Source organism: Corvus kubaryi, unplaced genomic scaffold (assembly GCF_017639235.1).
Source record: "Corvus kubaryi isolate FWS band 111438036 unplaced genomic scaffold, C.kubaryi_AGA036_p1.0 134, whole genome shotgun sequence".
NCBI lineage: Eukaryota > Metazoa > Chordata > Aves > Passeriformes > Corvidae > Corvus > Corvus kubaryi.
This window is the reverse complement of record NW_024580668.1, coordinates 7,947,991-7,963,557: the sequence shown is the minus strand read 5'-3', so window position 1 is coordinate 7,963,557 and position 15,567 is coordinate 7,947,991. Positions and strand designations below refer to the sequence as shown.

Genomic DNA, 15,567 nt, shown 5'->3' with positions numbered 1-15,567 from the left:
TGTTAACAGTTTATGTTGTACAGGGGGAGGCTCCTCCCGTGCAAAACCAATTTCGTGGTTACTGTAGTTTAATTATTTATTTTATACCAAACACCGCAGACTTTTTTGTACTATGCGCTTTTATACTGAATTTCTCATTCATAGGAAAAAAAGGAATTGTGGGAATATTGATTGGGATAGCAGAGCTGTTTTCCAGATGAAGTGCACAGGAGTACAGCTTGCTTTGTCCTGTCAGCCATGGAAAGCTTTGTGCTGGGGTCACTGCTCCTTGTCAAAGACTTGTCAGGGTTTCCACTGTGAACTCTTTTTATTTAGTTTGCAACTTGCCTGTCAGTGAGTTTACGGGTAGGAATTTGGCCTGAGAACTGCAATTTTGGGAAAACTGTATTTCTTATTATAAAACTGCTGAAGTGTTTTGAGCTCCGTTGGAAGCAGAGACTGCTGCTGCTCACGTACAGGGTAGAAGCACTATTAAAGTGAAGCATCTAGACATAAAACTGAATTGATACAGCTCAAGTTTTCTAATGACGTTTTGTTAAAACAAATGGGAAGATATTTTTAAAATGAGTTCTTCAAGGAGAGAACTAAACAAATGGCTCTTCAGATGTGATTTAAATGTGGTGTCTTGAGGGACTAATGCAAGGAGACAAAAGCAATGTCCAGGGGGAGCAAATAATCTGCTGAATGATTCATACAGTTTTACACAAAGCATGTGAATGAAAGATGATCACCGACAAGATTTTAGTAATGAAAGACATGAAAGCTTCAAGCGAGGCTTTGCTTTACTGTCTCCTAAATTTTATAGGACAGCTGATACTCTCACTGCGGGCCTCAACAGAAGCTTCCCAGACAGTAATGTCCTGCATGATGAACTCAGCAGAGTTCTTTGCTGTGCACTCTCAAAAGAACCTGGTTCAGTTGTCTTTGTAGCACCCAGGAGAAACAGAAATCTTCAAATGATTCCTCCTTGAGCTTTTTCTCCCATGAGTTGATGAAACCTCATTCCTTCAATTTGTCCTCTACATCCATCATGTACTAACCCCCAGACCATCTCAGTGGTCCTCTGCTCTCCCAAGCCCAGTATTTTGGGGTTTCTCTTTTATTGTGAGAGCCCACAGCTGAACAAAATATTCTGCAAGTTGCCCCATGAGTGCCAGAGAGAAGGTAAGAATTCCTTCTGTTGACTTGCTAGTTTTGCTCTTGCTGGTGCAGTGCAGTCTGTGATTAGCCTTTGTCACTGCAGTGACACTCTGCTGAGGTGACACTTAGCTGAGGTGACACGCTGGTGACTTGCCTGCAGCTTGTCAGCAGAGGGTCCAGGCTCTCTCTTGCAGAACTCACCTCTCCAGCCAGCCCCAGCCCACGGCTGAACCTTGCTAAGAAAAGACAGATGAAAATACTTTTCCTGTTGCTGCTTGTGTGTCTGAGCAAATGCACAAATAGGAGACCTGGGAGCCAGTTTGTCAGCCCGGGCACTTGAGAGAGATCCATCAAAGAGTGGTTATTTAGGACATGCAGAAAACCACGTCTCCTGCTCTGCCCCTGGGACGCAGGCGGGATTGATCAGTGTGTCTGAGAGAATAGGGAAGTAGGTCTAATGAGCTGGAATACGTCTTGTCGTACAAGGGAGCTGTGCAGCAGGCAGGGGAGCTGTGTGTTATGCAGCCCAGAGTTAATGAGTGAAAATTGGGCTGGCAGAAGCTCTGCGGTTCCTGTGAGGGCTGCAGTTTGAGGAGCATGCTGCCCTAATTGGGCCGGGCAGAGGGGGGTGATGCTCCTGCTGCTGGCAGTGCCCTCGTTAGGTGTGTGTGTGTGCAGGTTAGCAGGGCTATCACTGAGAGCAGAATACCCAAATCACATTATTATAACTCATTTCTTTTTGCTTGTGTTCAGTCTTGACAATGCAGGACGTTGCCTTGTTAGACCAACTCCAGCATGTTTGATTTGAAAAAAACAAGTAGCTACCATGAAGAAAAAGTAAAATTGCCTGATCCAGTAAGCACAGAATCACTTTTTTTTTAATCATTCCTAATTGTTCGGATTCCCTAATTTTAGTGCTTGTGGGGAAGCTCTGCTGCAGTAGTCTGTGTACTCTTGTGTCTGGTATCCCGTGCCCTGCTGCTGTGGTTGTAATGCGTTGTATCACCTCACTGGTAGTGTATCGCCAGTTGCTTTGGGGTCGTGTCATGAACACACTGGCTGGCCTAAGAGCCATCTGCTATTGGTACTAAATGTGTCTGCCTCCCTGTTGGTTGTCCTTAATACCCAGCACATGTTTCCATAGCTGTGGTTGACTTGCTGCAAGAGCTGACTGATATTGATACTCTCCATGAGAGTGAAGAAGGAGCCGAAGTCCTCATAGACGCTCTCGTAAGTAGGAAGCCCCAGATTATTTCAGTGCCTCAAAATCTGCCTCAGCCCAGCAATGAACACTGACCCATCCTGCTTTCTGCAGCTCTGGGTGTCTGTGTTGCCAACATCATGATGGAGATAGCCAGGAGAAGCCTATTCTGAACGTGAGACCACAATGGGTGTTTTGAGTGAAGTGCTGGAGTTTGGGGAGTGGGTGGTTGCACCACTTCTTTTTTGGAAGGAACACTGTCATATTGCAAAGTCTGTGTGGGCTGGAGATTTTTTTGTGCAGGGAGGGAGAATGAAGTAATAATATTTGTGACTTGGACAGTGTCCCATTGAAAACAGGAGCTTTGTTTTTGCATTTCCCTTCTCTCTTGCAGAAAAGGGTGACCTGCGTTCACCCATGGAAAACTGAAGTTTGTGGCAGGGACTGTTACCCAAAGGACAGTGATGCTGCTGTGATCTTTCAGTCTCACCTCTTGCACAGGAGACTGGTTGTCTTCTACCCAGTAACTCTTGTTTCAAGCCCAAAAATCTGGCCTGGAACTGGGGCATCTGTTGGTGACAGTGTGATATTTTTCTTAACAAGAAGTAAAAACTTGAAAGTTTCCCTGTAGCAGAGCAAATGAACTTTAAGGGTGGAGGAGGCTCCAGAAGTAAGAATCCCTTTTGGCACAGAGAGTGAACCAACCCAGAAGATTACCTAGGTGGGTAGGAGATGCATTGGTTGGTATTAAGTGTTCCCTGCACAGTTAACTCTCTGAGTGCCTCTTGACCTCTTGGAAAAGGATGGATTTCCCTTTTTCCTGGTGTTTCTGCTGGATGCCTCCTGCTCCCAGGCTGCAGAAGAGGGATACCAAACCCTCCAGAGAGGTGATGCCCAGCCAAACATGAGTTTTACAGGTTTGTCCTACCTTGGAGCTGGTGAATTGCTGCCTTTGAGGGTCGCTATGGCTGTGTCTAGTTCTGTAACTATTGTGTTGAATTTGGAAGACAGGGAATTACAGGTTTTCTTTTGTTTGCTTTGTTTGGCTGCCCTGTTGTCTCCTACAATCCAGTCACTATAATGTTACTTTCCAAAGGTTAATGATGGTGCCCAGAGCCCAGTTCTCCAGCTGGCCTCTGGGCTGTTGTTAATTACTCTGCCTTGGTGGGGAGATTTCTGGGTGAGTGAAATGGGAGAGAGGAGCTGCTAGAGAAGATGTTTTCTATAAAATATGTGGAGAGGTAGTAAATCAAGTGAAGTTCTTTCTCTGTTTTCATTGTCACCAGCCCACTGATAATAGCCATGTTTAGAGGTTTCATTGTCTTCCTTGAAAGAAACAAGTCAGGCCTATCTTGGGAGAAATGTTTACATATCTGCTTTTTAGATTACTTTTTTTTTAAAGAAAGTAGATAAAAGGTTCTAGGGTATCTGAAGATGCTTGCACTGTATTCCACAGCACCCTGTATTTGTGTTTTTTCCACATATTGACTGGGCCCAAAGCTGGTTAAGAGTGTTTGAATTGGTAATGTTATTTTGTTAAACTGGTCCAAGCTCATGTCCACAATGGAAAGTTTGTCAGAGTCAAGCTGGACTCTGTCCAATTCCAGTTTTAAAGGCATATTTCGGGTGTGAGCTCTGTGATTCAGGGACTCCCCCCTTGCCCTGTCTGGTTTTCCTTAACTCACTGGAATCAACTTGGTGCATTTGTCTTGACAGGATTTAAATAGAGGACTTCAGCTGGTGATCGTTCAGCTCTTGGGTTTGGATCTGTGGGTGTGAGCATTGTTCTGTCAGCTTTTTGTACCTGCTAAGTGGAAGGTCCAGCAGCAGTGTAGGCAGGCAGCAGTGACCAGCTGGGAGGGGAGCTGCTCACAGAGCTGACAGTTCTACCATCTGCAGTGGTTTGTGAGCCTCGTGCTTCAGAATTCTGAGGGCTGGTTCAGGAAATAAGACTGTGAACAAGGTGCATGTTTACCTCCTGATGCTTTTCTGTTTAATTTGAAACACAAAAGTTGTTTCATTAATTAGGAAAAACACAGCGACAGATTTATGTGATGATTCCTTCGAGATTTTACAGCAGGGTTGTTCCTGTCTTCAGATGATGTCTGGCAGGGTATTTCAGTAGGGCTCACTGATTTTTTATTATTTATTAACCCTTCCACCCATTCTTTCTCCTTCGTATTTTTTTCAGTCTTATTTCTTATCTTTTTATCTTTCCCATGACCCCGGGGATTTAGGTGGAGGGCCAGGTTGTGGCCTTGTTGGTCCAGAATTTAGAGCGCCTGGATGAAAGTGTGAAAGAGGAGGCTGATGGTGTCCACAACACCCTGGGTAAGTGGCTGCTGCACAGCCCCTTGCTTCTTTCTGTGGTTTGTACCAAAGGTGGTGAGTTATCCCTCCCCTTCCTTTTCCCCCTTCCTCTTTTCCCCTTGGACTGCCAGCACTGCAGTACAGGATCTGGTGCAGCTTTTATTCAAGCACAGCTTGGAATCACTCGTCCCTGGAGCCAGAGTTTATCATTTGTCCCATGGCTGCATGAAAGGTGCCTCTTCCCAACCCAGTTGTGTTGGAAGGTGCAGGTATGTGGACCACTGCACTGCACCAGAGGCAATCACAGAACTGTTTAGGCTGGTAAAGCTCTCTAAGATCACCGAGTCCAGCTGTTAACCCAGCACTGCCAAGGCCACCACTAAACCATGTCCCAAAGTGCCACATCTACACAGCTTTTAAAAACCTCCAGGAAAGTGCTCCACTGCCCATGTATTTACTGTGTGCATATCTGTGAGCTACACTTTGTTTCTGTCTTAACAATTTATTTAACTTTCAGGTGGTAAAACATTTGCAGTTCATGGAAGGACATAATTGCCTCTCTGCTCCCTGATCTTTGCACAGCACACAACCATTGCAGGGTGTTCCTGTTGCTGGCAGTCAGACCATCATCCACTCCTTGCAGTCCTTCAGGATTGTAATCTCCCAAGACTGTAAGAACGAGAGAGACTGGAAACATGATGTTAGGAACTTTTGGTGGGGAAAACCATCTGTTTTCTGTGTCTTTCTTCTCAGGAATTGTGGAGAACATGGCAGAGTTCCGGCCAGAGATGTGCACGGAGGCTGCGCAGCAAGGCCTCATGCAGTGGCTGCTCAAGAGGCTGAAGGTGAGCCAGTTTCCCACTTTGCTTCTACAGACCAGTTAGCACAGAAATTACCCTAAGAAAAGCCAGTTTTGCTTGTGTGTGGTGTAAAAACCCAGTTAAAGGCAAAAAGTTATAGTTCAGGGTCTGTGTCTTCGGCAGTTTTAGTTTAAAGAGACACACTTCGGTCTTGTCTTTATAAATGTCTTGCAGTAGAAATTCTCTTTAATCTTTTCATATGATTCATGTGTGTTGGATTTCCATATGTTGTATTTCTATGTGTGAGATCTGTAGGACTATAAAAGCTGACCAGTGAGAGAGGGCAGTAATATTAACCATTTAATGGCCTTTGCTTCCCATGTTTCTAACACTTTTTTGAGTTTTAAGTGATGTCTGTGTTTAAATGCTGCTGGGGGCAGCTTTTGCTTTGAACTCAACTAAGTGCCTTTTAAATTAAAAGCTGCTTTTCATACACTGCATCCTGTGGCAGTGAGTTACACAGTTTAAGTCAGCCTTGTGTGAAAAGATGCCTAAACATTCACTGGAAAATGCTGTAGAAAAGGAATGGATAGTTCAGCTGTCTCACATAAATAGTAAAGGAAATATAGCAAAGAAATTCTGGCTGTTCTCTAACCTGTCAGTAAGGCATTAGCACTTCCATGCTTAAATGTCTGCATGATTAGAAAGCCCCCGAGTTCCAGAAATTCTCCATCAGCTGTGAAAGTGCAGGTACCCCTCTGTGCACTTCACATCCTTGTTAGCAGAAGTAATATGTAATTTCTCACTCCAGGTAGTAACATAATTATGTCCTTTGCTTAAAAAGAAAAAGTGAAGTTAATTTTAGTCTTGGCAGGTAGGTACTGCTGCCTGCCTTGGAATTGCTGTGGCAGCTGAAAGACTGAGAAACTCGGGAAAGCAAAATAATTCCAACTAGGATTCCCCTGCTTGGTGCCACAGAACATGAATGCTCAATGGCATTCCAAGCTTGTGCAGGGTGTGTCTGTTGTGTTCCTGGCTGTGTTATCCCTGGGTTTGGGATGTGGGATCAGACAGGGCTTTCTCTTGCCTGCACAGGGTTGTGGGGAGCTAATGAACCCCTCTTCAGGTACTTTGGCTCTTGGCAGTACTTGGTCTTGAATCTCTCACCCTGACAGTGGTGTTTGGGATTAACCCAGGATCTCAGCAGCTGGGTAGAGCTGCTGTGGAATGTCTGTGGGATAAGTTTTAAGATCAGGGTTCTGTCTGGGCAGTGATGAGGACATCTGGCACACAGCACAGTAGATGAATTTGTTTCCTGACGACATTTCAGGTCTTATAATTAATTGTATTGTGACTGTCAGAGCTGCCTCAGATGGAGAGCTCATAGCTCTATTCTGCAAACATAAGCAGGGTTTGACAATGTGTGCAGTCTTGGGGGATCAGAATGCTGTTTCCCAAGATTTGCAGGGCAGCAGTTGGTCACCCCATGGCAGAAGCTGGCAGGGCTGTACAGCACCAAGCACTTTCCCCTCTCCTCCACGGTCTACTTGGAGGTTTCCCCTGGCTGCTGTAAATACTGTCCTCTGCAGAGTGGTTGGGGATTGTTTGGACTGAAAAGCTTTATTTAAAGTCAATACTTGGTGGCATTTGGGGTCTTCCTGATTTTCATGTTTCCGTGTGTTGCATGGTGCTTGCACACCATGCTCTGTTCCATGGCAGCAGGGTGGGATGATTGGCCCAGCAGCCCCGCACAGGCAGGACTGTCCACCATGCTGCAGGGATTTGTGTGTTTGGGGAAAAAACTGGGTGACAAATGCTATGTTTTAAGCCTAGGACTTCTGCTTTTTCCCTTCTTGAGCCAGTGGAGTATAAATAGCTGGTAACTGATGATTTTTAAATTTGTATTATTTTATGAATCCCTCAGTAAACCAGGTTCCGTTATTATCTGATTGGTTAATGTTCAGTCTGTTTTTGTAGATGAAGCAGCTTTGGCAGCATGCAAAAACATTGGATCCAGTTCAGAATCCACTCTAGGGTTTTGGATTTTTTTTTGGGGGGGGGGGAGGTTTCAAATTCAGCATTTTGGTTTCATTGTGACTTCTTTAGCATATTTGAGGATGGAGGGAATATCTGAAAAGGAAGTTATGTGATTGTGCAGGCAAAACCCATCTCACATTCTTCTGACTGTGACACTCTGATTCTCATACGAAACTCTGGCAGTTACTATTCAATGTTACTGTGATGTATGTTCTGAAATTCTGGTTTTGCTGACAGGCACAGATTTCCAGACAGGGATAAGTGCCATGCACCCACGTAACATTGTGGAAAATAATCACAGGAAAGAGATTCTGTGTGGCAAACAACTGGAGACTGTTTTAGGGGTTTTGAGCCAAGTTGACCAAACCTACAGATGTAGGGCCGCGTGAAGGGTCACGGTGGAGCTTCTGCATGTTTGCGTGAGCCCACATGCACCTCCCATCACCCCTGAATCAGAATTATTACTGTTCTGTCACTGAGGAAAACTGCAGAATTACTGCAGTTGTGTTTTATTTTAAGTGCTGCTCATACATTTGGTGATTTGATTAATGTGTTCTTCAAATCAGTGAGATGCTGAGGGCCGTGCCCTGATGGGTCTCTTGTTCCTTCCCCCACAGGCTAAGATGCCTTTTGATGCCAACAAGCTGTACTGCAGTGAGGTGCTGGCGATTCTGCTCCAGAATAATGATGGTGAGCCATGCCTGCCTTGTCTCTGTCAGTGAGGGCAGAATCCAGGCTTCTCTCAGATCACAGCAGCCCTTTTCTGCCTCCAGCTCACCTTTGCTTGCTTTGCTCTCCCCCATGTGCTCCCTCGCCTCCACCCTCTTTCTCTGCAGCTTTTGTGCTCTGTCAAGCTGTATTGATTTTGTTTGCTGATGTATCAGTGTTAGATGGCTGTAAAATCTGACAGTTAGCTTCATTTTTCTCTCTCTTTTCCCCTTTCCCCCCACCTCCGTCTAGACAACAGAGAATTGCTTGGGGAGCTGGATGGGATCGATGTGCTGCTTCAGCAGTTATCTGTGAGTAATTCCCACACGCCCTCTCTTCCATCAGGAGACTGCTGGGCTGGGTGGGAGGAGTGGAAAATATCTGGGGTGCAGGTGCTATCCTAAAAGTGCTTCATATTTGGTGAAGCATAGTCCCCAAATACCTTCCATGGGGTGTGTCATCCATGGTCACTGAGATTAATCCCTTTTGTAAAGATGGTAATGCTGAGGTACACGGAAGTTAAATTATTACATTATCATTTCATGGCAAGTAGGAGATAGGCAAGGTTGGAATTGGTCCATCTTCAGCGTGCTCTACTCCAAGCACAGGGCTGCCCATGTTTGAGCTGGCTGAAGGTAATGTGTTCATAGCTCACCTGTATTTCTTCAGGCAGTGTTGCCTGCAGCACCCTCAGGTGTGAATTGTAAAGGAATTCTCTGGTAATCAGCTTATCCACATACCTGAGTGTGAATTTGCCCTTCCCCTTGTGTATTAGGAGGCCTGTGTATTATCCTTTAAATCCTGCACCAGGCTGCTGCACATTTGTGGGTGCACAGTCAGGGCAGCAAAGGGTAGCAGCTACAGAGAGGATGCAGCAGTGACCTGTGTGATCACTGCCTGACACCTGTCAGTGCTGGAGCTTTTGATACAAACTCTTTGCTTGTGTTTTGCAACAGCACAGCCCAACCTTTGGGGGTAATTTTGCTTTGTTTGTCATTCAGGTGTTTAAACGGCACAATCCAAGTACAGCAGAGGAACAGGAAATGATGGAGAACCTGTTTGACTCCCTTTGCTCCTGCCTAATGCTCAGCTCCAATCGTGATCGCTTCCTGAAGGGTGAGGGTCTGCAGCTGATGAACCTGATGCTAAGGTACTCCATTTATATTGTGATTTCCCTCCTGCTTTTGATGTGCCAACACCTACTCTGACTAGATATTTATGGTTTTATTTTAAAATTTCTGTGTTAGGACATCTGTCTGTCTTCTCTTGATTTTTTTTCCAGCAGGTAAGTAATTTGGACCTTCTCAGGCATGGAATCTCCACTTTTTGTCTTTGACTTCGTTTCCGTCGTTGGCTGCTGGAAAGTGGCAGTGCAGATGTTTCATCTAGAGAGAATGCTGTAGGTCAGGCCACTAACCCTCTAAGGTTTTAAATGACCTCTGTGAGGGCAGGAGAGGACCTTTGGATGTCCCTTGTGAAAACGTTTTTCCTTTTGTTCCCCAGTTCACACTCCACTGTGTTGTGTAGCCTCTGAGCTGCTGAATTTTTGTGGATGCTGATACAAAAATTACTTTTGTGAATGGGGCATAAGTTTGCATTTCTTGTGCTGTGCTTTGTCACACCCTGAACTTCTGGGGCTTCTCTGCTCTCTCTTCACTTTTCCTTGCTGGCCTGGCACCGAGTTGTGTCTGCTGGGCTGTCTGGCTCCCCAGAGCTGCGGGAGGGCACAGCGGGCTCTGTCTGGCTGTCCCCAGCGTGCCAGGCTGTGTGCTGACGGGTTAGCAAACACCAGCCAGGAATGCTGAGCTCCTGCAGCTCAGGGCTGGGGAATGTGCGGCAGCAGGGAACTGAATAAATAACCCAACGTGGATTATTCAAATAGGAACGCTGGGTTTTCTTGAGGCTAATTAAGGAAAAGCTCTAAAACTAAGAACGGGAGGGAGGCCTCCCTCTGCCTGGAGTCCTAAGCTGCTAAACCAGCCTTGCAGAACTAATTAGTTGGAGTTCTTGTGCCATGTGGGTGGGTCTCAGTGTTTGGATTTTTAAGAGCTTTTTACCCATTTTTTGACTCTACTGTTTACCACTCTCTGCACCAGGATCTGAGCTGGAAAATTATGACAAGAGGAAAATTTCTCCTTGGCTGCATTTTGCCCCCCACAGTAGTTGCAAAAGGGTTGGGAGGGACAGAGTGTGATGGATCTGTGAGCAGCAACTCTGCCTGATGGACAGCGTTTCCAAGGCCTCAATCTGTGGATTATACAGTTTGAGTGGGATTGGTAAAGTGATTGTGGGAAAAAAACTAACAATTCACAGAATTTGTTCTATAAGCTTCTGTCACTACTGTCCTCAGGCATGTACTATACTGACAGCTGATTATTTTATATATTTTTTAACTTTTCTAATCTAGTTTGAGTGCTTAGAAGCTCTCACAGGCGCTCAGTTTTTCTTGGACAGAGGGACTTAGGTGACAACAATCTGTTGTTGTAAATAGGGAGTGAATGTGGATAGCTGTGATTTGGAGCCGGACACCTGTATCTTCTTGATACCTTCATGATAAATAGCAGAGAACAGACGTGCCATTCAGTTGTGATTTGCCACCTTGCCCACAAACAAGGCAGAATATTTTTCTCTCCTGTTGGTATCCTCTGAAGGCTGGGGGAAGAGATCTGTTATTTTTTGGTTTTACTTTGGAGGTGTTTAATCACTGTACCACAGCCTGTGCAGATGAAAGGACAAATAGGCAAAGTTGAACGTGTATTGACATGATGTGAGATAGATAAGCTGTGTGAGAATAAAGATATCAGGCTTGAATCTCCATTACTGTCGTAGGGAACACGGCATTCTCTGTCTGGTGCTGCCTGATCCATCCAGCCAAGTCGTTCCATTATTGATGGTTGTGTGCACACAGACCTGCAGAGAGCTGCAGCAGCTTTCGATGAGTATTTCATGTGCTCGTGCTATTCCTACAGATAGTCATGAGAACAGGATGGTTTCTGTTGTGCTGAGCCTTAAAATGTGTGGCCAACAGCAAAAGGCGATGTTGTATCGTGTGAACTTCTGGTTTATAGGGAGCCGGTGGTAATGCCTGAAACTGAGCCTGATGTGGCTGATGTGCCTCATGTGCATTTCCATGGCCAGACTGGTCCTGGACTCATGCTGTGATCTGGGACTTGCAGTTGGCCCTGAAGGAATTGGGGCTTCACCAAGCAGGTACATGGGAGATGAACAGAGGTTCTGGGAGAAGAGCAGGTTGAGAGGGATGAAGCCAGTGACAGCAGGAGTGAAAGAGGAAATTTGGAAGCAGAATGAGAGCAAGGCTATATATAATTATTTAATTATTATATTTATGTAGCATCTTTATAAAAAACAAGATGGTTTATCAAGGAAGTAGCCACCAGCGGAAAGTTTAGAAGGGTCCCGTAGAATTAAACTAAACTTTCTTTTTAGGTCAGGAAGTACTTTTTAGTGCTCAATCCCTCAGTCTTGCCTTAGTAACCTAACTGCAGTTTAGTCAAAATAGAGGAAAACAGGCTTGTCCTGTCAGCTGCCTGGTGCACACTGACAGGCAGCTTATTGCTTTGGCTGTAGAGCTGTGTTGGGTTTGAGGAGATTCAGACACGCCGCTCCCGAGGGATGCGTCAGGGAGATTCTCTCTTGCTCAGGGAAAATGTTGTGTGGCTTTCCCAGCCATGAACTGAGGAGCATGTATATGCACAGAGACAAATAACAGTCCAGGGAGCTCACGGGGACCTGCATCACTTGGGCTGCACAGTGTTCTGTCCTGCAGCTATGCTGGGACTTCTCTTGACCCTCAAGAAAAGCTTTTGTTACCTGTACAGCAAAACAAGGTGAAAACAGACAACTCCATATGGCTCCCTGAAGCTTTTCTGCGGCTATTTCAGGGTATATTTTTTTATGATTCTTAAAATCTTTTTATGTTTTCTTGTCCTGCTGTTCCTAATGACCCCTAGAAACACGAACTGTCTCTTTACTAAATCTTCTGGTTAATTAAACGGAACCATTTTATGCACACTTTCCCAGGAAGTCTAGTGTTCTGCTTTTACTGGTATTTTGGAAAGTTAGAGGCTATGTTCTGCTAATGTGGAAAGTCCAAATAATGTCAGCACCTCTTCTGTTTGAAATAATAGGTGCACCAAAAGAAGTGTCTCAGATGGAAAGGTGTTAAAAGGAGGAAAACAATGGTCAGTGAATAAAGTTATAATTCAGAGTTCCCCTGAACTCTGAGGCCCCTCCCCATTTGGTGATTCTTACGTTTGCTTGTATGTGAATTAGTGTTCAGCTAAAAGTTCCCTCAATAAGCACAGATGAGACTAAGATAAACTACTTGCCCTCTGGCAGAATAAATATTTTAAATAAAATCAACTCCAGACAGTCCAGGCAAGCAGCTATTGATCTCTAAAAGCCTGAACTTAAACCCAATGAATATTCCAGAGCTCAGCCCTGCGCAGCCTTCCTAAATGCTGATCAATATGCAATTACTTCCCCTGAAAACATTTCTGGTGTCATCTGGCCTAAGGAGTACTTTGTTTTTAGCTCTCTGTAGTGGGGGTGTGGGGGTGCCAAACCACCCTCCTGCACAGCCCTTGGCTGGTTGGGGGAACTCAGTCCAGCTCCACACGGTGCCCTCCCACCTTGGGGTTGAAAGTGCCTGTGGCTGCACTGGGCAGGGTCACTTTCTTTCAGGCTGGGGTGTTCATGTGTGGGTGTTTTAGTTTGCATGATGTTAGGGGCTCATGAAGTTGGGTCTCTGCAGGGAAGTTGTTTTCCACAGCTCTCTGGGAGCTTTCAGGATCATTTTCAGGGCATCCCTGTGTTATTGGTGTGAGTTACTGCCACCAACATTCTGAACTGGCATTAAAGCAGAAGAGCCCAGAGTCTGTCTGCCTCCTTCCATTGTGTGGTTACTGGTGATGGGGTTTCATTATAGCTGACACCGCTATGTTCACCAAATTTACTCCTTTATTAAATTAGACTATTGTTAGATCTAAATCCTGATCTTTTTGGTGTGATAGTGTTTGCCTTTTGTATCCAACCCAGCCTTCCCTTCTGTTTTGTGCCAGTGTTTGTAAAGGAGTGAAGAAATACCTTCTTCAGTAGCCAAGAAATAAGAAAATAAAACCATGACAATAAAATACATAAAATGAAATAAAAATAGAAAATAAAAAGAGATAAAAGACATTAAAAAAGAAATAACCAAGACAATATTCTCAGCCACAGTTTTGAAAAGAGTTATTGTTGATACGAAGTTTTGCCTTCTAGAAGAAAAATCTTGCTTAGAGCTTGTGCTCAGACTCTTCATCTTTTCCTTGTCGTGTTCCTTTCCCTTGTCTCTTTAAAGTAGAGTGCTCCAAAGCTCCTCATGTCCCTATACAATTTAATTTGCCTCTTTCTTTTCGCAGAGAGAAGAAGATTTCCCGCAGCAGTGCCCTGAAGGTGCTGGACCATGCCATGATCGGACCAGAGGGCACAGACAACTGTCACAAGTTTGTGGACATCCTTGGGCTGAGAACCATCTTCCCTCTCTTCATGAAATCACCCAGAAAGATAAAGAAAGTTGGAACAACTGAAAAAGAACATGAAGGTAGATGTGCTTCCAGATCCTTCTTATTGCCATGGAGGGAGTGAATGGGCAGCCAATGTCTGAAAAGTACCTGCAGGGAGGAGGGAAAGGCACAGCACCCATCTTCTTAGGGCTCCTCCTGCAGCTTTCAGGTCTGGGTGTCCAGCCTGCTGCTCCCTGTCACAGCTAGCTGGCTGTTGAGGGCACATTTGTCCTGCTTGTTTTGGTATCAGCAGCTCCTGGCGATCCCATTTCATATGCTGTTAATAAGTTATTTTACTCCTGTAGAGTCTGTTGTTTGAAGCTCTTACTCTGATGCAAAACTCTTTTGAAAAGAGTAATGAGGCAACTACAAATGTCACCTCAAAAGCAGTGTTTTCATGGCTCTGAGCACTGAAGTGTGACTGGATGAACATCAGGCATTGCAGAAATAAACTGCATTGCTTTTGAAGTTGCGCTTTTTTTCTTTTTATATTTTTTAACTCTCTACCCTGGAAAACTCTGCTTTAACAGAGATCTGCTGTGGAATAAAACTGCGATTACTGTGGGACCTTATGCTGAGCTGAGTGGTCAGTCCCTCCTGCTCCTGGCAACATTGCCTTTCCCATTTTATTGGTCATTGACTGTCTTGGAAGAAACTTTAAATACTGCCAGTGATGCTTAAGGTTTTGTGCCAATTGATTGCTCAGCTCAGTTCTACAGAGGGTGAATATTGTCAAAAGCTGAAGAGGTGTGAGTGGGTCTCAGACACGCCTAGGATCTATCCTGAACTCTTGCAGCAAACCAAGTGAAAGTGGAAGGAAACAGCAACAACATGGAAGCTCTAAACCCAAATCCCCTGCTTTGGGACTGTCCTGGCAGCTTAGGTGGGACTCAGGTGTTCTCCCAAGCCCAGGAGGGAGGTGCTGTTCCTTCAGAGCTCTCTGGGTGCTGGCTAAGGCACCAGCTGGGACTGAGCAGCTCCTTTCTCTGGCAGAGCTGCTGAACTGGGGACAACTCCCTGGGCACCTGTTTGTCCTCCCTCCTGAGGACAAGGAATGGGCAGTGGCATGGGCTGGGCATATGTGTGGCAGTGGCTGCTTTTGTGGCACAGGTGGAGAGCAGGGGCTCACCTGTCAACCAGCCCCAGAGCAGTTCACACACCAGCTGCCAGTTCTGGTCACTTTATCTGCCTTGTGTTGTTTGTCTTGGGTAGATAATAGTGAGGGGGGAAATGCTGTTGTGTGGTCTGGGGTTTATGTAATGGACTTGCAGGGACAGGTTTGGTTTCTGTAGGTTATGTAATAAAATTGCAGAATTATCTAATAAAATACGTAGTTGTGCTTCGATGGATTTAGGGGATGTTTTGAAATTTTCATTTGCAGTGTGAAAGTGAGGTTTGTTTAATTCTTCTTACTGAGAGAAAGCATCAGTGGGAATAGGAGATTCTGGGTAGAGATCTGAGTCCGTAGCTCATGCCATTGACTTAATTTTTCAGTTTTGGAAAGTGAGCTAATCTCTGTCTCATCTGCTTCTTCTGGAGTCTGCAGTTGATACCTGTGTGCAGTCCTGGCTGCTGTGAGGATTAGTCTGGAAAGCCCTGACAGGGTCAGTTCCTGCCTATTTCTGTGATAGTGTGAAAAGCCAATCTGCCCTCAGGAAAATGGAGTGATCCGTGCAAACTGGCTTTGTATCACACTTCTGTCTCATTAACATGCAGAAGAAATGGAGAACATTAAGATGAGTCCAGAAATCAGTTCTATTAAAATAAACTCTCCCTAAAAGGCTGTGGTAGTAAGTCCAATTTTCTT

The 15,567-nt window shown here is 45.1% G+C and overlaps 1 protein-coding gene across 1 annotated transcript in view; it reads left to right on the top strand.

The window, feature by feature from the left end:
* CTNNBL1 (catenin beta like 1) overlaps positions 1–15,567 on the top strand; it is a 47,435-nt gene that overhangs the window by 12,403 nt on the left and 19,465 nt on the right. Inside the window, exons 5-11 of the mRNA XM_042048644.1 lie at positions 2,273–2,370; positions 4,579–4,672; positions 5,405–5,496; positions 8,106–8,178; positions 8,449–8,507; positions 9,198–9,346; positions 13,617–13,798. Of these exons, the coding sequence (XP_041904578.1) occupies positions 2,273–2,370; positions 4,579–4,672; positions 5,405–5,496; positions 8,106–8,178; positions 8,449–8,507; positions 9,198–9,346; positions 13,617–13,798 (747 nt within the window). The remainder of the gene's footprint in view (positions 1–2,272; positions 2,371–4,578; positions 4,673–5,404; positions 5,497–8,105; positions 8,179–8,448; positions 8,508–9,197; positions 9,347–13,616; positions 13,799–15,567) is intronic.